Raw genomic sequence first — 22139 nt, forward strand, 5'->3', positions numbered from 1 at the left:
GGAAAGTGAGGCCAGAGTCAGTCCCCTGAAAAGCAGGGCCAGCTGCACTTGCTCAGGTAAGAAACACTGAGCACCTCTTGTGAGCCAGGTGTTAGGGACACAGATGACCAAGACTTGGTCCCTCCTGTCTCTCACAGCACTTTTGGGAGGAAGGGTCATAGAGGGAGGGAGGCACCGGCTGCCTTGCGCCTGCCTCCAAGGTCATTGGTCCTCAAGACAAGCGCTACTTCCACTGCCCAAACCGCCCCTTGGACTCAACCCCTATATCCTGATACTACTTGCTAATGCTCCCACTCTCGGGCCTCCGGATTCCATCTATAATTCATTATCCAGAGTCCTATGCTGCTCTTCAACCACTGTGGTTGGTTGTGCCTCTCCCTCGATCTCCCACCAGTGGGCAGCGCCCTTGAGGGCCGGCACATTAGCCTTGCCCCTTCTAGGCATCCTGCCCAGGTTACAGTTGAGGAATGGCGGCCCCAAGAATTCAGTAGCCCATCTGTCATTGCACTCCAAGTGAAGGCAGGATTGGAACCTGGTCCCCACCCAGCCACAACCCTGCCCCCAACGCCAGTCAGGTTCCCTCCTCTGGACCTGGCCTCCTGTGTTTTCGCCTGCTGCTTCTGGGACTGGGGATCTGTGGCCTAGCAGGGGAAGAGCGAACTGATGGCATTGGGAGTCTGCAGTTAGGATTGAATATTCAGGATCAAGGCCCACTTTGAAGTTTGGATTTAGGATTGAGACCTTCAGTGGTGGTGGTAAGGGAGGGGGGACCCTTTGGAAAGAGCCTAGAGTGAAATTTGGGGTAAGACCCCCCCCTCCTTTCTCCTGCCTCTTTTTCACAAAGATGGGGAGGTCTGGGATAGGAAGGGTTAAGTGTGGTTTTGCTTCCCCTGCCAGGAAGGGAAGCTGGGCCTGTCTGGGACCTGGGGGGGTGGGGGGGCTTGCTGCCAGGGGGGCTGAGGCAGTGGGAACAGCATGAGCCCTGACCCTCACGTTTCACTGGCTAACCCACCCCGCCTCTGCTCCTAGTTTGGGGAACAGAAGAGGGAGAAGCAGAACAAGACTTTTTGTTTTGTCTGGGAAGCTGAGAGTGGGTGCCACGCCCTGGGGAAGAGAGCTGCATGCGGAGAGCCATATCCTGGATCCCTCACTTGGGTGCATCCTGGATGCTCACCACAATGCCCGGTCACCCTCATAGAGATAGGAACCCAAGCATCCCCTGCACAGTTCCCCTCCATAAATACTCAGAGTCCCTGTCCTAACCCCACTCCAACCCCTGTGTACTCTGAGGCCTGGCTCCAGAACCCAGGAAAGAGGGCCGGTCCAGCTCTGCTTCCCTTTCATATTACAGAAACCCTAATATCCTGGACCTGTAGGCGTTAGCAACATAATTGAGTTTTCTGGGTTCTTCACCAGAGAAGAAGCCGTGGGAGGCACAGGGGCAGGACATGAACGCACTTGGGTTCTGGAACCTCGGCCCTGCCACCTCTTAGAGAGGATGGGGTGGCCGGTGGGACCAGGGCCAGGATTAGGGGAGGGGAGTAGAAGGCTGATCAGAGGAGTCCTTGGTGAGGCCTGAGGATGGAGGCTCCGGAGCCTGGGGTGGGGACGCCTGGGGACCTGGGTGATCCAGTGGCAAAGCAGACCTGGCCACAGAGGTATGTAGGGATAAGTGCAGCCAGAAGGATTGTGGGGTCTTTGCTGTCCCAGCCCCCCAGCACTGCCTCCCTGGTTGAAACCAGGACAGAGACCCCCCACTGGCTGTCCAGCCCCTGCCCTGCTCCCCCTCTCAGGCCCCTCTGGGAACCACAAGAATCTGGGACCTGGTGTCCTGGCAACGTGATGAATGCACACACAGCTCTGGTATCTGTTTTAAATTATCCATTAAAATAAGTACAGTCCTGGAAAAAAAAAATAAGTACAGTCTTGGAGTTGGTGGGGTGGGGTAGAAGGAGTAGAAAGGGACTGAAGGGGGAAGAACCTAGGCAGCCTCTTTTTCCAGTTGTTTGGGTCCAAAGGAAGGGGGCAGGAGATGGGCGCAAGTGCCGGGGTCCTACTGTTGGCTTTCTGTGGGGGTCTGTAGCTTGGTGCTGGGGTCCAAGACCCAATGCTTGGTTTTGAAGGGCAAAGTTGGGGCAGAAGATAGGAAAAGAGGGACCCCAAACTTCTGGTCCTTGCCCCAAATTTGAGGGTTAAAGGAACTCAGGATCCAGAATTTCCCTGCAGCAGGGCGCCCCAGGGAGCCCAGGCATTCCTTCCCAACCCCACCCTGGCACACTGAGATGCTGCTTTGAATGGGCTGCCCACATGTGGAGGGGGGTAGGGGTGACTCACTATTACTATGGGGAGGAAAGGGGGAGCCAGCGGTGGAAGAAGAGTGAGTCACCCTAATGGGCACCAGCCTCAGTCCTCCCCCCACCTTTCCTGGATCTGCCTGCCTGGCCCTCCTCGGCCCCTACAGCCGCTTTCCCTCTTCCTCCTGCCCTTTGCCCACCCACTCTCAGCCTTGGCTCGGCCTTCTACCCCGGAAGGCCGGAGCCGGTGGGGGCGAGCTTGCAGCCGGGAACCCTCGAGCAGGCAGACTCAAGACGGGAGAAGCCCCAGGCCGAGCGGGCGCGCGGGACAGGGTGGAGCCCCGCTCCGCCGCCGCGCCGCGTCCTCGCCCCTCCTCGCCGCCCCCTCACCTCCCGCTGCGGGTGTGCCGCGGCCCCTTTAAGAGCGGCGGCCCCTCCTCCCACTCCCTAGACCTATTAGAGCCTCTGCCCGGCGTCGGTGACTCAGAGTGTCCGCGGGAGCGCCGCAGCCCCAGCAGCGCACCCGGATCCCGAGGTCCGACAGCGCCCGGCCCAGACCCCACGCCTGCCAGGAGCCCGCCGAGAGCCAGCCGGCCCGCGCGCTCCGACCCCGAGCAGTCTCTGCCCTTCGGCCCGAGCCCCGCGCCCTTCCCGGGACCTCTGCCCCGCGGGCAGCGTTGCCACCCTGCCGGCCATGGAGACCCCGTCCCAGCGGCGCGCCACCCGCAGCGGGGCGCAGGCCGGCTCCACCCCGCTGTCGCCCACCCGCATCACCCGGTTGCAGGAGAAGGAGGACCTGCAGGAGCTCAATGACCGCCTGGCGGTCTACATCGACCGTGTGCGCTCGCTGGAGACGGAGAACGCAGGGCTGCGCCTTCGCATCACCGAGTCCGAGGAGGTGGTCAGCCGCGAGGTGTCCGGTATCAAGGCCGCCTACGAGGCCGAGCTCGGGGATGCCCGCAAGACCCTCGACTCGGTGGCCAAGGAGCGCGCCCGCCTGCAGCTGGAGCTGAGCAAAGTGCGCGAGGAGTTCAAGGAGCTCAAAGCGCGGTGAGTGCGGCCAGGTGGCGGCGCGCGGGGCGGGAGCGGAGGGGGTGGGCGGACCGTCGTCGCAGTCCGACTCCAGCGGCCGGCCGATAACTTGGCCTGATAGTCCCCTCCCTGCCCGGAACTGCCCCAGCGGGTGACTGGCCGTGCCAAGGGACATTGTCAAGACAGGACAGAGAAGGGAGGGGTCTCTGGCAGAGGGCGGCCTGTATAGGGAACGGTGGGGGCATCAGGGCCGAGTAAGGGCTGCTGGCAGGCCCCCCTCTGTCTGGGTGGGGGTGGCCGGCCACTTGGAGCTAGGGGCAGGGGCTTGGGCAAAGAACAGCGAGCGCGGCCGGGTCTGAGAAATCTGGGCGCTCAGGACACACTGGAGTGGGTGAAAGGGTCCTGTTAGAACTTTCTTGGCTGGCTTGGAACTGTGCCAACTTTGCCCAGCCTGTGTCTGGACACATGATGCCTATTAAGACAGGGCACCCCTGCTGGCAGATGTCCAGTGGTGCTGGAGAGAGGTTAGCCAGGCAGGGACATGGAGGTGACTCCCGCCGCACAACTCTTTCCAGGGTTTGAGGAGTTGGGAAGCTCTCCTCCACTCCCTGAATGTCTGGGACCTTCCCTGGGCTCTGACAGGCCCTCCAAACGGCTCCAGGAGCACGGCTCCCCCGCAGCTCCCACAGCCCTTGGCCTGCTTGGCCCAGGAATGCAGGAGAGGGAGGGAGACAGAGGACAGAGGCTCCGGCTCAGGAAGTTGTGTTATGCCCAGGTCTGGTGCACTCCCCTGGGCCCTGGGCCTGGTGTCTGGGCCCTTGGGGGCTCTGCTCTTCCCTGCCTTTCTGCTTGGGGTGAGCCCCTTTCATTCCGAGCAGTCTTTGCTGTGCCCTGTCCACTCGGCCCCTGACGGGTTTTGCTCTTTGCCTTATGAAACTGCTGGAATACAGCGACATTTTTGAAATGCGGCCGTTGGGCACTTCAGGCCACTCCTACCTCACCCATCCCTGCCCCACCCGACCCCACCCTACTTGACTCCACCCTCTTTTCTCAAAAGGCCTTTGGAGCCTGGAAGTTTAGGCCATCCTTTCCTAGCCTCCGAGAATTTGCTTTCCTCCTCCCTGTGCCCCTTTTCTCTATGAACACCCAAGCCAAGGAGCACTAAAGGTGCTTGAGATCCCTGGGGTGGGGGGCCCCACGGCTTGACTTCCCCTCTTTCCCTGTCTTTTAATCCTCTTCTCCAAACTCTTGCCTTCCTCGGAGCCTCTCTCTATCCAGTGCTCTTTCTGCCCTTCACCGGCCAGGCCCCTGGCCTAGTGGGCATGGTGGGTCCATCCCCCCCTGAAGAGTAGGTGGAAACTGGGCACACAGACAAACAGGTTGACTTTGGGGGGGGACTTTTGACAGAGATCACTCCTGTCTTTTGCAGTAGTGACATGAACAACTGAGCTAGCGGGACAGACAGGAGGCAAGCTGGGGGGAGGGGGTGGTGCCCAGAGAATTAGTGTGCTAAAATAGTCCACCGTTGCCCATTCCTGTGAAGGGCATTCTCAGCAGGTCTTTCTGTGGCGAGGACATTGATCGGGAGACAGGATAAGTAGAGTCAGCCATCCCTTGCTAACCCAGCCACGCCAGGCTGTCTCCTCGGCCTCTCGGTGCAGCTGTCCAGGCCTGGGACGGCAGGCGGGTGTGTGTGCACGTGGGGCAGGGGCGGGGGTGGTGTGTGCACTGGTTATATTTAGCCATCTGCCTCTCTTCTCCCCCTCTGATCCTGGCTGGGGAGGCTGGGCTTCCGGAAGAGGGCGGTGGGTTTGCACACCTGGATCTCCGGCTGCTGGGAGGCAGGGTGGAGACAGAGGGGGCTCCGACTGGGGTGTCTGTCCCCTTCTCTGTCCCCAGTGGGAGGAGCCAAGATTGGGTGCTTCTTTTTGTTGCTGTGCCCAGGACAAGGCGGAGAAGAGTAGAATGAAGAATTTGGGAGAGGAAGAAAGGCATTTTCCTAACTCCTCCCACTCAAGCCTAGAGAGAAGGTGTTGTCCGGTTTAATGTTTAATTAGAGCTCAGAGTTCAGGGCCAGGCGTCTGGTTGGGGTGCAGAGCCATCTGCAAGATCCCCTTGACCCAGCCTGGTACCTTGACCACACCCAGGGCTTTAAGGTGCCCTCTCGTTGGGCTGGGTTATAGGCTCCAAGCAGAAACAAACCCCCCAGTACCCACACACACATTCTGTGTATTCTGGAGTCTGAAGTATTTGGACACCTAAGTGTGGCAAGGACGGGGAGCTGAAAACACCAGGGAAGGCCCCCCTGGGGTCCAGGCTTAGAGCTGGGCCCCATCCCAGGCATGACAGCTGGGTAGATGACTCAGATGCTGCCCCCCTCCCTTCCACCCTGGTGGCTTTACAAGAGACAGCGACACAGGGTGGAGATGGCAGATGTCTTAAAGGGAGGGATGGGGGCCTGAATGCCTGCATCTTCTCCCCCTGCTCCCCATTGCATCCTGGGAGCCTTTCCTGCCTTCTTCCTTGGGACCTCTGCTGGTGGTCTGGAGCCAGGGCCCCGATGGGCAGAGTGCAACAGGTGGTTGGTTCCAGAGCTGAGTCCTGTTACGGGGCTGCAGCTCGGAGCTGGGCCTACGCCTGCCCACATGGGAATGGTGGAGGAAGACTGAGTCAGAAGTGGGGAGATCCTGGGCCCACAAAGCAGAAGTTCCTCTTCCCCCCCGGACGAGGCTGGGTGCTTGACAACTTCCTGTATTGTCTGCCTTCGGGGCAGTGGGGCTGGGCAGGGAAGTGGAGGCCCAGGCTCATCCTAGCGCTCATTCGGCCAGAGAGGTGCAGAGGCTTGTCCTGTGTCACACAGCAAGAGGGTGATGGGTCAGGACTTGAGCACAGGCCTTCTGACTTCCAGATGAGTGCCTGTATCACGAGGCCTGACTTCTTCTGGCTTAGAGGACAGGTGGGGGGGTCCTGAGGGTGGGGCCGGGTGGCCGAGGCTCACTCCTGCCGTCTGGAGGTTCTGCTCTGAGACCAGTGGGACCTGCCAGGGTCTGCTAATACCCAGCCTTAGCTCTACCCTGTACCTGGAAAGACCCATGACCCTGCCAGGCCATGGATCCTCAGAGCTCTGGAAGGCTGGGTATTCCTCTCTTGGGACTTGTCCTTGGGTGTCTACCTGGACCCGAAGGAGGCTGTGCCCTTTGGCAGAGACCTAGGGAACAGGGATGGAGGCCTTTGAGGAAACCTGGGCCCCTGTCCTCACCCGAGGGAGCCCCTGGTGCTATCTCTCGCTGCCACCCCCACCCTGAAGTCAACGTTCTGATTCAAAGGCAGTGAAGGAGGGCACTACTTGAGGAGCCCAAGAGAAACAAAAGAGAGTAATTCCTGCTCGGCTTCCCGACTGCCTTCCTGTGACCAGTGCCCCTGGCTGGTACCCGTCAGCCTCCATTCTGAGCCTTACTCTTGCAGAGGATATGCCCCTCATCCCCAGTCCTGCCCCCGCCCCCGCTCCCCACCTCCGGGATTCAGTAGTTCAGTGTCAGGGCTGAAGCCAGGGACAGCTGGGGGAGCAACTGGTTGGTGACGCCTTCACCTCCCAGCTGTGCCTCTGCCCACCCCCCCAGCCTTCCTCCCCCAGCTCCCCCAGGTCCAGCTCAGAGGCCTAGCCCCAGGGCAGTGTGCCCCATTCCCGCCTCCTGGAGCCCCAGTGTACTGAAAGTGACTCCGGCCAAGCTCTGGTATTCTTGGGAATGTCCGGAGAACGGCAGCAGGGTCTCCCTTAATGAGGTCGCCCACCAGCAGAATGACAGGTAGTATGAGGTAGTAGAAACGGTCCTGGGCCTCGATGTCCTTAGTCCTAGGCTTGGTCCTGCTGCGACGCTGCTGTGTGACCTTGAGCCAATCGCCTTCCCTCTCTGGATTTCCCCAGCTATGAAATAAAGGGGTTAGAGCAGAAGGTCTCCAGAGATCCCTTAGGTTTCAAAGCAGCACAGTGACCCACAAAGTGAGAAAATAGTCCTCTAAAGTACCAAGCTATAAATGTTAAAATCAAATCCACTTAATGTGAATATAATTAATGGCCAACGCTATTCTCAATAGAAACGTTTCCCACAAGCTGTGGAATGAAAAATACAGGCACGCTTCTTGATTTCTCACAGAAAGTTTGTGCGGACAGTTAATGAAGTTCCTGGTTTATGCTTTGTTTTTATTGCTAGTAAGAAGGGACACTTGGTCGTCACGCGTCTCCTTCCAGGACGGTGGAAAGGGCCGTGTTACGCAGGACGGCCTGAGTGCCACGGGGTGGCAGGGACGCTCTCCCTGGGAAGAGCCACGCCGTTGCCTCAGAGCGGGCCAGCCAGCGGAGGTGCGGCTGACCTTGGGCTGCCTACCCACTTCCCTTCCTGCACCCACTCCGGCTCCCCCAGCCTGAGGTCGGGCTGTGAGGAGGTCCTGGAAGGGGACAGAGTTTGGGAAGGAGGGGGCAGGGCGGGGGTGCTCCCTGCCCCTCTGTGGGAGAGGAAGCCAGGATTCATTCTGGCTGGGATCCCAGGCCTGGCAGAGGAGCTGAGTCACGGTAGAGGGCAGAGTGGAGAGCAGGCGGGAGACCCTGAGCTTGCTCGGTGGGAGAAGGAAGGGCTTGGGGTAACCTTTTATCGAGGAGGACAATGGGTGCTCTTGCTCCGTAGCAGCAAGAGGGACGAGGGCAGGACTAGCATGGGGGACAAATGGAGGGGACAGAACACACGTGTCCCTTTAGGGCTGGATCGGAGGAGCTAGAGACCCTCATAACAAGGGGCCCATTTTCTGGGCATTGGAAGGATGGGGATTTCCAAGGCCCCCCCTTCTCCTGAAGCTCTAAGCTGACACCTCTGCCCTGAGAGAAAGTCCCACCTTCCTAGGCTGGAGCTGGAATGCAGTGGGACCAGAACTCCTAGGTCCTCCCACTTCCTTTACTGATCTTGGGGTGTGGCTCCCACCCCCTCTTGCTGTCACGGGGTTAATAAGCATAAGCCACCAGATGGAGAGTTAATGCATCCTAAAGAAGGGACTTCTGAGTCCGCTTCTTGTGGGGATCCCCTAAATGTCCCTCCCTTTGGCTGGTGGCCTCCCTCCCTCTCCCCCCAGGACATTTGACCTCTTCCTAGGCTATCCCCGCCATGCCCCTACTTCTTTTGGTCTGTCGCCAGGCCTCAGCCCTGCATTGCCATGACAACGCGGGCGTGACTTCTGGAGAGATAGGCCAAGAAGAAGGAAAGTGGAGTTGGCAGGGACCTTGAGAGAGCAGTGGGTCAGGAAGCCGGCTGCCTGTTGTGCAGTACCCCAAGGCCCAGCCTCTGGCCGCGGGCCCCCCCTGCCTCGGTACAATGCCACGTGGATACACCCAGCAGCTGTGACTCAGGCCTGGCCCCCTGCCAGCCCTGCCTCTGCTGGAGTTGCGTCTGAACATGTCCACAGGCCTCCCGGCCCTCTTCTCTGCCTCCAGCCCCCGCCCCCGGCCTGGAGCACCACCTGGCTTTGTCCGCGGCGGGGACAGCCGGAGCCCCGTGGCTCTGGACAGGGATCTTAGGGCCTTGAACCCCAGACAGGAGCAGTGGCGTCACACCCAAGAGAGGCACGTGGCAGCAGGGCTGTGCCCATGCCCGTGTGGGGAGGTCGGGCTGGGGTCCACCCTGAGGGGCCCGCCTGTGCTCTCCAGCTGTAAGGCACTCAGAAGGCTCCAGGAAGCACCCGTCCCACCTCAGTTCTCCTCTGAAGGTCTCTTTACCTGCGAACGCTGGTACCTCGAGGCCCACATGTCCCGTCTTCCCACATCCTGCCCAAACCAGAAAGTGGTGGCCGACCCACAGCCCAGCCAGGCAACCAAGTAGTGGGTCCTTTTCGGGGTGGGGAACGTCCAAGCCCATGGCTTCGCACGCGGCTGTGGGAGCGTGTGCATCTGGACGGCATCACCCTGGGGAGGCCGAGGGGGATGCGCCTCCCAGGCTTTGCTTCCTGGGTGCCTGAGCCCCCCCCCAGCCCCCCCGTGCCCCCCTGCTTCACCACTGCCATTTTCGGTGCTCTGTCCCTGTCTGCTGTGAGTGTCCTCAGGTGACCCTGTGGGTAAGCCTTCCCTGGTCCAGGGCTTGGTTTCCCCAGCTGTGACCGTGCAGGGGTTGGCCCAGGAGGAGGCCCGGCCAGGAGCCTGGGGCCTGTGAACTGCTCGCCCAAAGGCATTCCAGGCACAGACAGGAAAAGCCCCAGACGTAAGTGGACAGTGTAAACCAGCAGGTAAAAACAGCAGAGCACGTGGTGGGGGAGGGGGCAGAGTGCCAGGGCAGGGCTGAGGCCTTGCAACCATGGGGGTGGACTTGGATGGCCAGAGGGAGGGAAGGACAGATTGCAGGGGAGGGGCTGCTGGAACAAAGAGGCGGCTGGCCAGGGGAGACGCCCCTCACTGGCAGGAAGTCAGCTTGGGCCCGGGTCTGAGTCCTGGGAGGAAAGGGAAGAGCTCCCTGCTGCCTACACACCCACCCTGCCCTGCCCTGCCCTGCCCTGCCCTGCCACAGGGGGCGCCCTTCCCTGTGGGGCTCAGAGATCCTGTTCTCCCCTCCCCTCCCTCCTGTCCTGGGGTCGCCCAGCCATGGGGAACTCCATGTGCCGGTGAGATGGAGGGGCCGGAGGGGGCGGGAGGGAGCCCCTGCGGGGCTGGGCCAGCTCCTCGGAGCCCCCGTGGCCATCTTCCCCTCCCCCTTCTTATTTGGAGGGTGGCCTGAGCTCTGTCCCCCCTGTCTTCCTCAGCCCGCAGAGGAGGAAATGAGGGCCTCCCCCTTGCGGCCTAGCAGGTTGCCCCTAGCAACGGGTCCCAAACAGGCCTGGGCGGCCTGGCTTCCGTATCTGGCGTGGGAGCTGGGCTGAGGAGGGTGACTCAGTGGGCGGGCCAGCACCCGGCCCCTTTGCTGCCCCCGAGGCCTGGCCCACCCGCCACCTCCGCTCTGCAGACCCACAGCCTCCGGCCGTGCCCCGCACCCGCCTGTCCCTCCAGAGATGGGCTGTGGCAGCTGTGGGGGGAGGCAGAAATGGATGCCCAGCCCTGCTGGCCTCACGGGGCCCTGGGGAGCATCCTGCGCTCGGGGGACCTGGACGTACGGACTGGCGCAGGACGTGGGCAGAGTCAGGGTCTCCCCTGTGAGTACTGGAGGATTTCCCGACCGCTGCCTGGGTATTGTCTGCCCGAGGATGAGTCACCTGCAGCCCCGGCCTCGCCCTCCTGGGCGCCCGGCCGCCCCCCCACCCTGCTCCCCACCAGCCCCAGTGGCCCTGGCCCCTGAGGGGCTGACCACCTGGCCAGGGTCAGCTTGGGGTCCCTGCTGGGGGCAGGGTGGGGGCCTAGGCCTAGGCCGGCAAGCCAGGGGAGCAGGCAGGCGAGGCGCGGGGCTCCGCACCACCCCCAGCCGTCTCTCGGGGTGGGTGTGTGGCTCCCTGGCCACAGCTCCTGAGCTGTGGGTGACAGTGGCTTCTTCCGCACGCTGGGAGCTCCCCAGCCTGACCGAGAGAACCGCCAGGGCCCCCCTTCCCCTCCCCGTGTGCTGGCGGTTTCCCGCTGCGGCTGCCCGGAGGGAAACATCGCCCCCCCCCTTGCTTTGGAGGCCGCGCTCAGGGCTGGGCTGAGGCTAACCAGCCCTGCTGGCCACTCTGCTGCCGGTTGCCACCGGCCCCTGGACGCGACCCTCTGTGCCTCCTGTCCTCGGTGCCGGGGAGGGCGCCGGGCCACACCATCCGCCCGCGGGCGCGCTTGCTGCCTTCGCGTTCTGGTTCCTGTTGTTACCAACACCACCGTCTGGGCGAGCAGTGGGTGCGAGGAGCTGGCAGAGGGCAGGCGCAGCTCGTCTGCTCTCAGCCCGGGGCCCTGCGCCCTGGCGGGAAGGCCGGTTCCCCGCACGCGCCCTCGGGAGCCCAGGCGGAGGAGGGCAGCGCGGGGAGGGGGGCCCCGGCAGCAGGGCTGACTGTGACCCCGGCCCCGGGCCACCGCCGCCTGCAGGCCGGCACCCGGCCCTTTACTTCTACCTCTGTGAAAGGGGGGGGCCTGCACTGGCCGCCCCGCGGGCTCCTTTCCGAGCTCCCGGTCCCGAGGGCGGCAGCCGCGCAGGCTGCAGGGTGGAGAGGCCTCTGCGGGGCAGGCCCTGCGCCTTGGGGCCAGCCCAGGAGCCGCAGTCCGCTCCGCTGCGTGGCTTCACTTTACCAGCGGTTTCTTCTTCTTCGTTCCTCCCCCTGCAGCTGGCTCAGCTTCGGAGAAGTTCTGAAGTCATGGAAAGTTGGGGCTGTGCTCCCAGCCAGGGGCCGGGCCGGATGGCAGCCAAAACCTGAGCTGGGTTTTGACTTTATTTTTAGCTTTTCTGGCTGAGACGGAGGAGGGGAGACATCCTCTGGGGCTGGAAGGGCCTCTTTTCGCGGGAGACCACCGCTCTTGTGTCAAATGGCTTGTTCTGATGTTCTGAGGCCTGGCCACGGCCGGCCGGACAAGCGAACCTGTGGGGGGGCACCCCCTCCAGGTCTTAGCGTTCCCCCCCCCCAGCTGTGTGTCACTGTGTCCCCCTCCTGGTGGGGCCCTGCTGGAGACCAGTGACTCCGTTTGACAAGTTCTGAGCTGGTGGCAGGAGAAGCCGCCTGTCTGGGCTGCTCCCTGCAGAGCTTCCTCAAGGCTCCCGCGGCCTCACGGGGCACCGCTGGGTCTCTTGGAGCTGAGGGCTTCTGCGGAGGAAAAAAATGTTGGCGGGGCCACTTTTCTTCCTTCCAGGACAGAAATCCAGAATTCCACCCCCACCCTCCCGCCAACGTTTGGTTTTCCTTTCCCCTCCTGTCATGTGGCTCATGCTCTGGACTGAGGAGTTAGAGAGGGCAGCCGGGCCAGGCCCTGGGCTCCTTCTCCTTCCCTTCATCTCCGGGGCTGCTGCTTTCTCTCACCAGATATTGGTGAAGGGATCATCACATCTGGAAAGTTCTTGGGTTTCCCAGAGGTTTGGACCCCTCTATGTCTCTAGTTCACTATCTGGCAAAAACAGTCAGGGCCCAGAAAGGGAGGGAGGTGGCAGAGGCAAGCCCCGTTTATTTGGTTATTTGGCTAAAGCTTTACCCAGTTTGAGGAGTAGGGAGGCTCCAGGCTGGAGCCCAGATGGACCTGGAGACCCAGGGGCCACATCTGGAGCCAGATGCTGAGGCTTGCCGAAGGGTAGGGCTTAGTATTCTCTCAAGCTCTGATAAGGCCCAGAGGGAGGGCGGCTGGAACCCTGTGCTGGGCCCCAATCAGGGGACCTAGACTGGGTCTGAGAAAGGGACGGGTGGCTGTCCTCCTCCCTGAGTTTTAACCAGACCGTCCCCGTTGTGTGTAAAAGGGGCTAGGAGAAGTGACCCATACTTTTGGGGCTCCAGCTGTGGTAGGGAGGCATGGACCCCAGGGCTGGGAGCCTGGCTGTCTGGGCCCCTGCAGGGAGGGAGCCTGGCCTAATGGAGGGTAGGTGGAGTCAGGCAGAAGGTTAAGGCCCTGTGTGGGAAGGGGCAGGAGACAAAGGTGGCCCTGTCTCTTTGGGAAGGAATGGGAGGAGAGAGAGGGAAAAGCATTCATCTCATGGGATTGCGCTGTGCCCTTGGCCCGCGGCACGTTCCTGAGCACTGAGTCATGGGAAGGGTAGAGAAGCAGGAAGGGGGTTTGGGGGACCTTGGGGGGAGTGGGAGTCCAGCCCCAGGGGCAGGCGGAGACAAACAAGCCAAGAGGGAGGCTGCCCTCTGCTGGCACTTTGCGGGACAGGCACGCTGGGCTGCGGCCGGGCTGCCTCTGGGAGGGGACTTCTGGCTCCCCCCGGGGGGCGCCCTGGTTCTCCCTGGGGACACAGACTCCTCCTAAGCCCACTCTTCCCTTGCTTCCTTAGCAATACCAAGAAGGAGGGCGACTTGATGGCCGCCCAGGCCCGGCTCAAGGACCTGGAAGCTCTGCTCAACTCCAAGGAGGCCGCACTGAGCACTGCACTCAGCGAGAAGCGCACGCTGGAGGGCGAGCTTCATGACCTGCGGGGCCAGGTGGCCAAGGTGAGGCCACCCTCTGGGCCAGCCGTGACCCTGCCTCCCGCCGGACAAATGCCGGCCACCCTACTCAGCCTTCCAGCCCCGTTGCTGTGTGTCCCGCCCCAGGGACACGGCATCAGGGCCGTACCCCTGCCGGCCCCCGGCCCCCCATGCCCACCTTATTGCAGCCCCCTCTGCTCCCGGACATCCAGCACAGGAGCCCGGCCGGCTCAGTGGGTACGGTGTGCGACTCTTGATCTCGGGGCCGTGAGGGGGAGCCCCGCGTCAGGTGTAGAGCTTACGTTCATAAATAAAATAGCCCACAGCCACTTCCACGTAACTTTGCAAGGAATCGTGTGTGGCCAGTCCCTCCTGGTTTGGCTGTGCTGTCAGAGAGCCTGAGTCGGGAGTGGAGGGCTAATCACATTCGGGACGCATGTTCTTAATGCTTGGCATGTACGTGGTTGTCTCTACCTTCAAAACCCTTCACCATCCGTCCTGCCTCCCGTCTCGTATCGCAGGCTTGGGACAGGATCTAGGAAAGCTGGCTTGCTCCCACCATGCTCAGAGCAGGGTCACGACCCGCGTCAGTTGCCGAGCCCCCATCGTGGGCTCTGTCCCCTCCCAGGCCCTGCTGCCGCTGATGGGAGAGGCCGGCGGGCTGACCAGCTGACTGCAAAGCCTGGGCTGGGCCGGTCTCCTCCAGGCCCCCCGCCTCCAGCTCTGCCCTGCCCCCCAGCAGCCGGGGCTTTCGGAGACCAAAATCTAGGAAAGGTGCTCTGCCTCTCCCACGCCAGAGATCTTTCTGTGGCAGACAAGGGGCACCTCTTCATGGTCCAGCCCCTGCCTTCCGGTGCTCCCCCTCCTCCCCCTTGCTGCCCGGCCCTCCCTGCGGGCTCTGGCATTACTGATCCTCCTGAGGACCCTGCAGGGCACAGTGCACCTTCATACCCCCGGGCTTTGCACGGGCTCTTCTTCCCCGCCCCGAGGTCACCGCAGTGCCCCCCACCCCCCAGGCACACTTTGGTTTCTTGCCTTGTGTTCCTCTGTACTTTTGGACCTCCTTTAGAGCACTTGCTGTGTTGTGCAGAGAGGGACGCAGCACCCGCCCAGAGCGGTTTCTGTGCGCGACGAGACACAGTGACCTCGGTGCCGGCCGAGGCTCTCCGACCCCCGCACCGGTCTCTGCACACGTGAAGGGCTGTGCTGGACGCGGACACTCTCAGCTTCCTTGCAGCTCTGATGTTCTGTGGCCCCTCTCCCTGACCTCGGCCCCCTTCCTCTCAGCTCGAGGCAGCCCTGGGTGAGGCCAAGAAGCAGCTCCAGGACGAGATGCTGCGGCGGGTGGACGCTGAGAACAGGCTGCAGACCCTGAAGGAGGAGCTGGACTTCCAGAAGAACATCTACAGCGAGGTGGGGCCGGTGCTCCGAGGGCAGAGGAGCGGGCTGGGACTCAACTGGGTGCAGGCCTTGCCTGCCTGACTGCCTTGTACTAGTGGATGGGGAGTGGGGGGGGCGGTGTCCAGCACCCAGCCCCCAGGTTAAAGGAGGGTGACAGTGGCTTTGCTCAAGCATAGGCTTGGGCAGGGGGCTTGGCCCTCTGAGCCTCATGATCCAAGGACTAGTTGTGATCTTGGCTCTGTGTCCCTCCCAGGAGCTACGTGAGACTAAGCGCCGGCATGAGACCCGGCTGGTGGAGATTGACAACGGGAAGCAGCGTGAGTTTGAGAGCCGGCTGGCGGATGCCCTGCAGGATCTGCGGGCCCAGCATGAGGACCAGGTGGAGCAGTACAAGAAGGAGCTGGAGAAGACCTACTCTGCCAAGGTGCTTGCCCCCTATCCCATCCCCCGCGCCCCAGCCCCCACCTCCTCTGTCCATCCGGGGGAGCGGGGGAGCTCTGGGTGCCCTAACCTGGTGTTCTCCCCTGAAGCTGGACAATGCCAGGCAGTCAGCTGAGAGGAACAGCAACCTGGTGGGGGCTGCGCACGAGGAGCTGCAACAGTCCCGCATCCGCATCGACAGCCTCTCGGCCCAGCTCAGCCAGCTGCAGAAGCAGGTGCTGCCCCCCCACCCCTCCGGGCCAGGGGCCAGGGGTCAGGAGGGATGTAGGGGAGGGCCCAAGGAGGGGAGGGGATGGCTGAGGGACAGAACGTGCCCCCAGGACCACAGACTGAGTGGGGAGCCTAGGATTCAGAGTCCAGTGACCTGGTCTGCCTGGCATGACCCTCGCTCCTCAGAGCCTTGGTGTTCCCGTTTGAAAATGGAGGCCCTCCTTACCCTCCGCAAGGCTCGATGTTCTGGCCAGCTGTGCGTTTGTGGCCCGGGGAGCAGGCAGAGATGTTGGTTAGTTACAGGGGAGGCGGAGAGCCGGGGGGAGGGCCGCACGGCAGGGGCCGTGGCTGGCGCCTCCATCCTGGGCCCTGGGAGCTCACCTGGCCCCGGCTCCCTCGCCCAGCTGGCGGCCAAGGAGGCGAAGCTGCGGGACCTGGAGGACTCGCTGGCCCGCGAGCGCGACACCAGCCGGCGGCTGCTGGCCGAGAAGGAGCGGGAGACGGCGGAGATGCGGGCGAGGATGCAGCAGCAGCTGGACGAGTACCAGGAGCTGCTGGACATCAAGCTGGCCCTGGACATGGAGATCCACGCCTACCGCAAGCTCCTGGAGGGCGAGGAGGAGAGGTGGGGCGGGGAGGGGCCGGGTGGGGGTGGGGGGCTGCCCGCGCCGCCCCGGCCCGCTGCCCGCCTTGACCAGGCCCCTCCGTGTCCCCTCGCCAGGCTGCGCCTGTCCCCCAGCCCCACCTCGCAGCGCAGCCGAGGCCGCACCTCCTCCCACTCCTCGCAGACGCAGGGGTCGGGCAGCGTCACCAAGAAGCGCAAGCTCGAGTCCGCGGAGAGCCGCAGCAGCTTCTCGCAGCATGCGCGCACCAGCGGCCGCGTGGCCGTGGAGGAGGTGGATGAGGAGGGCAAGTTCGTGCGGCTGCGCAACAAGTCCAGCGAGGTGGGCGCCCGGGCTGGGGCTGGGGCTCGGGCTACGGCCAGGCAGGGAGCGAGCCCAGCAGGAGGGGGTGGCGTTGGGACGGAGGGCTGCCCCTCCCAGAGACGGCCCCGGGCTGGGTGGCCCTGCACTGGCCGCCAGACCCCAGCGTGCCCGGTGCCGCCTGGGTGTCCACAGAGCTCAGCTGTTCTCCCTGAGGGACCCTGCCCAGGCCCGCGAGCAGCGTGGCCCTGGGAGCCTGAACGAGCCTCCCCCACCTTCCCCTTCCCTTCCTTCCTGGCAGGACCAGTCCATGGGCAATTGGCAGATCAAGCGCCAGAATGGAGATGACCCCTTGCTGACCTACCGCTTCCCACCGAAGTTCACCCTGAAGGCTGGGCAGGTGGTGACGGTGAGTGGCAGGGTCCCCAGAGGGGACTCTGGGACGGCCTTGGGCGGGGAGGGGTTGGCCTGAGGGTGGGCACGCTGGACTGAGCACCCTCCTTGAACCCTGCCTCCCCAGATCTGGGCTGCAGGCGCCGGGGCCACCCATAGCCCCCCCACCGACCTGGTGTGGAAGGCACAGAACACTTGGGGCTGTGGGAACAGCCTGCGCACGGCTCTCATCAACTCCACTGGGGAAGTGAGTATGCTGCGGGCTGGCCTCTGGCTGGCCAGGGCTCCCCCAGGGGACCGGGTCACGGCCACTCTGCCCTAACTCCCTCCGGTGCAGCCCTGGGCCCCAGACTCTCCACCCAGTGGTCAGACCCGGAGATGCCCCCCGCCCCCAGCAGCAGGAGGAGGGGAGGGAGACAGCGGGGATCGTTAAGGGCAGCTGTGCGGTCCTGCCCAGGGAGCCTGACGGCGTCCCGCGGGGGAAGGAAAGCTCGTCCACCCCAGCGCCACGGACAGCAGACCGCAGGTGGTCACTGTGAGTGGAGATGCCCCCCGCCCCTGCCCTGGCTCTGACCCCCTAAACCCTGGGCCTGGTCCCCTGTCCCTGGCAGGAGGTGGCCATGCGCAAGCTGGTGCGCTCAGTGACTGTGGTTGAGGACGACGAGGATGAGGATGGAGATGACCTGCTCCATCACCACCATGTGAGTGGCAGCCGCCGCTGAGGCCGAGCCCACACTCGGGCACCCAGCCAGGCCTCCCCTTGCCAAAAATGTTTTCATTAAAGAATGTTTTGGAACTTCACGCGCTGCCCTGGCTTTTCTTCTCTCCTCCCTGTACCTTGAACAGGGAACCCAGGTGTCTGGGTGCCCTCAGCTGGTCAGGACGGGAGTGGGGACTTCCGATGCCGTGGGGCATTCCCGTGGGAGCGGCGGACAGGGTCTGGATTTGTTTCCCAGGAAGGGGACGGGAGGACAGATGTGGGGCGCCCGGCCCTGCCTCTCTCCCCCCACTCCTGTCGCACGCATTTCCTTTCTCTTCCCGCTCCTGTTGCATGCACGGCTCCCATTTCTCCCCTTGTTTCCTGCAAGAATGTTCTCTTCACACCTCCCGGCCCCATTTATTTTGCACGCCTGCTGCCCTACAAGCTTGCTCGCTCTCCTCTCCCTCTTCAGCTTCCAGTGGCCGGGACACAGTCCCGCCACAGCTCCAGTTCCCAGTCCCCAGTCTTCCGGACCCTCTGCCCTCCTCCCAGCCGGGGGGCCCTCCCTCGGGGCCGCGGGGCACAGAACCCGCCTTCCCGCCTGCTGGCGCGTGCAGGAGCGCGCAGTCCCAGACTCGCCGTGTTGGCCTGAGCCTTGTCTTCCTCCTCAGGGCTCCCACTGCAGCAGCTCGGGGGACCCCGCGGAGTACAACCTGCGCTCACGCACCGTGCTGTGCGGGACGTGCGGGCAGCCCGCGGACAAGGCTGCGGCCAGCGGCCCGGGAGCCCAGGTGGGCGGATCCATCTCCTCTGGCTCATCGGCCTCCAGTGTTACAGTCACCCGCAGCTACCGCAGTGTGGGGGGCAGTGGGGGTGGCGGCTTCGGGGACAGCCTGGTCACCCGCTCCTACCTCCTGGGCAACTCCAGCCCCCGCACCCAGGTGAGTGGTCCTTTGCCTCCACACCCGGGGTTAGGACGAGGGGGCCCCGTTGGGGGGAGGCCTTCTCTTCCGCAGCCCGGGGGAGTGGGAGCCTCCTCCCCAGCCCGACATCCTAGACAGTCGGCTCCTGCATCCTGCCCCTCCTGTCTGAGCCCCAGACTGGAGGGCAGGGGCAGGGCTGGGGGTGCGGGGAGGGCCACGGGCCCGCGCTGCCGCTCACACCTCTCCCTCCCTCCTCTCTCTCTCAGAGCCCCCAGAACTGCAGCATCATGTAACCCGGGACCTGGAGGGCCGGCTGAGGCTGGAGGCCTCCCGCTTCCTCCTCCCCTCACGCCCACCCCACCCTGCACCTCACGGGAGGGGGCTTGAAGCCAAAGAAAATACCCCTTTGGTTTTTTTTCTTCTATGTTGTTTTTTTTTTTTTCTAAGAGAAGTTATTTTCTACAGTGGTTTTATACTGAAGGAAAACACAAGCAAAAAAAAAAAAAAAAAAAAAAGACCTTCTATGTCAATCTCCCCTTGCTTTCCCCTGCCTCCAGGAAACTCCAAATCTGCCTTAAAACCAAAGAGGGCTTCTTCCAGAAGCCAAGGGAAAGGGATGCTTTTACGGAGCCTAGTTTCTGCTTCTTTGCCCCGCCTGCCGCCCCCGCCCCGGGGACCCGTGAACATGGTGCGGGAGAGGCAGGTGTGGAGTCTTCTCTGCCAGCCTCCGAGGGAGGAGGGTTGAGCCAGGCCCCTGGCCGCCCCCATCCGTCCCCTACACCTGGCTGAGGCTCCGCTGCCTGCCCCGCCCCCAGCCCCACCCCTGCCCCGGCCCCGTGGTGACTCGCGCTGCCCACTACCAGCCACACTTGCTTTTTCTGTATTTTATTTAGACAAGAGATGGGAATGAGGTGGGAGAAGGGGGAAGAAAGGTTCTCTGAGCCTGCCTCACCTGGAAGCTCGAAGTGTGGGCTCCCTCCAGGTAGTCAAGGTCAAGTGGCTGCAGGGGAGGAGGGAGAGGGAGGGTGCTAGAAAGGGTGGGAGCCGGCTGTGGCCCCATCCCAGAGGAGGAAGGTGAGAAGGGGGAGAGGGTGTGCGTCCGTGGTTCGGCAAACACTAAAGAGCCCCTTGCCTCCCCATTTCCCATCGGCACCCCTTCTCTCCTCCCCCGATCAATACACTAGTTGTTTCTATCCCTGGCTTCTGTGGTGTCTGTCTTTGTCGATGGGCGTCACCGAGTGTCCTGAGGGGCAGACACACACACAGACCTCACATGGTCCCCCACATCCTCACGCTCACTGCTGCCCAGCCTCACCCCTGCTCTGGGGGAGCCGAGCTGAGGCCCCGAGCACTTCAGGCACACAGAGGACCCTCTGGTGGCTGGCAGGGAGAGGCTTCGGGGTAAGCCGTGCCCTCCCCCTGCAGGACTCTGTCCTCACGGAAGTCCCTCAGAGAGCCAGAGCCTGAAGGACGGCCTGGCCTTCCTGCCTCCCTTCAGCCAGCACGTACCTGACAGCCTTCTGTCCGCGGGGGCCCTGAGCATAGATAGGGATAGGGACCGGGTCTGGGGGTCCTGGGACAAGGATGAGCAGGGAGGAGGGTGTGGGAGCCAGACAGGGCAGCAGGACTGACTTTGCAAGCGAGCAGTTGATGTCCCTTTGTGCTCAGCTCGGGACAGAACGGGCGCCAGGGAGACTCCACTCCAGTGGAAGCCGAACACGGGGCTGCTGTGGACAAAGGGGTGTGTCATCTACGTTTCTGCTACTGCACGATGACACAATGACCACCATCAACATTGTGGGGGGAGGCCTTCAAGCATTTTGTATAGTTTCCGATTTTCCCAAATATATACGTACATTTACAATGTTCTGCGGCTTCTTACAAATAACGCTTCCCAGAGCAGACATCTTTGCAGGCATCTCTGGGCATTTCCATGACATAGATTTCAAGACAGGACTAGCTGAGCCTCTGGGAGGGAATGAGGAGCCTGGAGGGAGGGGGGCCCAAACAGGGACCGTGAGCTCTGGTAAGCAACCTTTCTCTGGCCCGTCATAGATTCCAAAGCATCTCCGCCCTATTTCAGTGGATCCTCATGGTCTTGAGAGGTACTGTCCCCTTTGCCCCTGGGAACGGGGGCTCTGAATTAGCTGCCCACGGCCACACGGCAGGTAGGCGGCCAGGATCCCAGGGCTCTGGCCGCAGCCCCTTCTCCTGTGACATCACACTCCCCTCCGAACAAAAAGCAGCGATGCTCAAGTGTAAGTGTTCCCTGGGGAAGGGGGTCCAGCTGCAGTGAACAGTCCGGGATGATGGGGACACCGACTGGAAAAAGCAGCGTGAAGAGGGGACAAGCCCTCCCGAGTCCCGCTGAAACCCTGGTTCCCTGTGGGCTGCGGCCAGGTGCCCCTGGGAGAGAGATGCTGAGAGGGAGGGCTGTGCGCTTAAGGAAGCGGCCCCTGCCTGGGGTGGGAGCCCCCTCCCCTCCCGGCCGAGGCGCCAGGGGCCCGTCCTGTGCACTTCCCGGGACGGGCACCTGAGGGCGCCAGAGCGCCGCCCGGGCGGGGCCCTCGGGGGGCCAAGGCGGCTGCGCGGAAACCCTCGCAGCAGGTGCCTCCGCGCGCGCTTACGTGTCAGCTCGAGCAGCGCAGCCCCCCGCCCCTCCACCCGGCGGGCCCAAGAGCTTATTTAAAAAAAAAAAAAGTTTTGGGCGCCTGGGTGGCTCAGTTGGTTAAGCGGCTGCCTTCGGCTCAGGTCGTGATTCTGGAGTCTCAAGATCGAGTCCCGCTTGGGGCTCCCTGCTCGGCGGGGAGTCTGCTTCTCCCTCTGACCCTCCCCCCTCTTGGGTGCTCTCTCTCTCATTCTCTCCCTCTCAAATAAATAAATAAAATCTTTAAAAAAATGCTTTGTGTCAGATTGTAACCCTCTGTTAAAACTGAAAACGCAGGTAAATAGAAAGAAGGGAAAAAAGTCATCCCCTTTCAATCACCCAGAGGCAACCACTGATGGATTTCTTTCTAGATGTTTTTCCCTGAACACATAATTTACATAGTTAGGATCTCACTGTGGTTTAAATTTTGATTCTGCTTTTCACAGTTAACATGCACGAGCACTTTCCAATGTTACTTCTAAGTTTATAAACATTATCTTTAAATAACACTGATTCTTTTCCTAGCGGTTCATTTAAGTGATACTTGGAGATACCCCGGAGAGGGGAGGAGAGGAAGAAAGCCACGTTCTTCATCTACGTTTCCGCTACTGCACGATGACACGATGACCACCATCAACATTGTGGGGGGAGGCCTTCAAGCATTTTGTATAGTTTCCGATTTTCCCAAATATATACGTACATTTACAATGTTCTGCGGCTTCTTACAAATAACGCTTCCCAGAGCAGACGTCTTTGCAGCATCTCTGGGCATTTCCATGAAATAAATTTCAAGACAGGACTAGCCGAGTCACAGGTGTGTATATTATCAAGGCTGTTGAAAACATTGCCAAAGCATCCTCCAGAGAAACTAGACTCTTCCCATTCTCACCTGCAGCCAAGCTCACTGTTCCCCAAGCTCCTCCCCACACCAACATTTCTGTCGGTTTTAATCTTTGCCAACTCGATAGGAAAACAATTATACTTCATTGTTGTTTCAAATTGCATTTTGAAAAGAGGTTGAAATTGTTTTTTCATTCACATATAATGGCTATTTGCATTTCTTCTGGAGTGAATAATGTTTCTATCTTTTGCTCATGTTTTTATTGGGAAGATTATCATTTTCATATTGGTTCTTAAGATTAG

General features: G+C 61.9%; 1 protein-coding gene across 1 annotated transcript; it reads left to right on the forward strand.

The window, feature by feature from the left end:
* The first annotated feature begins 2759 nt into the window (after nt 1-2759).
* Nucleotides 2760-19544, forward strand: LMNA (lamin A/C). The gene is made up of 12 exons (XM_035009803.1): nt 2760-3344; nt 13226-13382; nt 14646-14771; nt 15013-15183; nt 15290-15415; nt 15815-16035; nt 16132-16354; nt 16635-16742; nt 16854-16973; nt 17338-17427; nt 18098-18367; nt 18616-19544. Exons 1-12 carry the CDS (start codon nt 2989-2991, stop codon nt 18640-18642), a joined length of 1995 nt encoding a protein of 664 aa, XP_034865694.1. The 5' UTR covers nt 2760-2988; the 3' UTR covers nt 18643-19544.
* Nucleotides 19545-22139: the final 2595 nt, after the last annotated feature.

The sequence above is a fragment of the Mirounga leonina genome, unplaced genomic scaffold (genome assembly GCF_011800145.1).
Source record: "Mirounga leonina isolate KUSES-001 unplaced genomic scaffold, KU_Mleo_1.0 Mir_154, whole genome shotgun sequence".
Lineage (NCBI taxonomy): Eukaryota > Metazoa > Chordata > Mammalia > Carnivora > Phocidae > Mirounga > Mirounga leonina.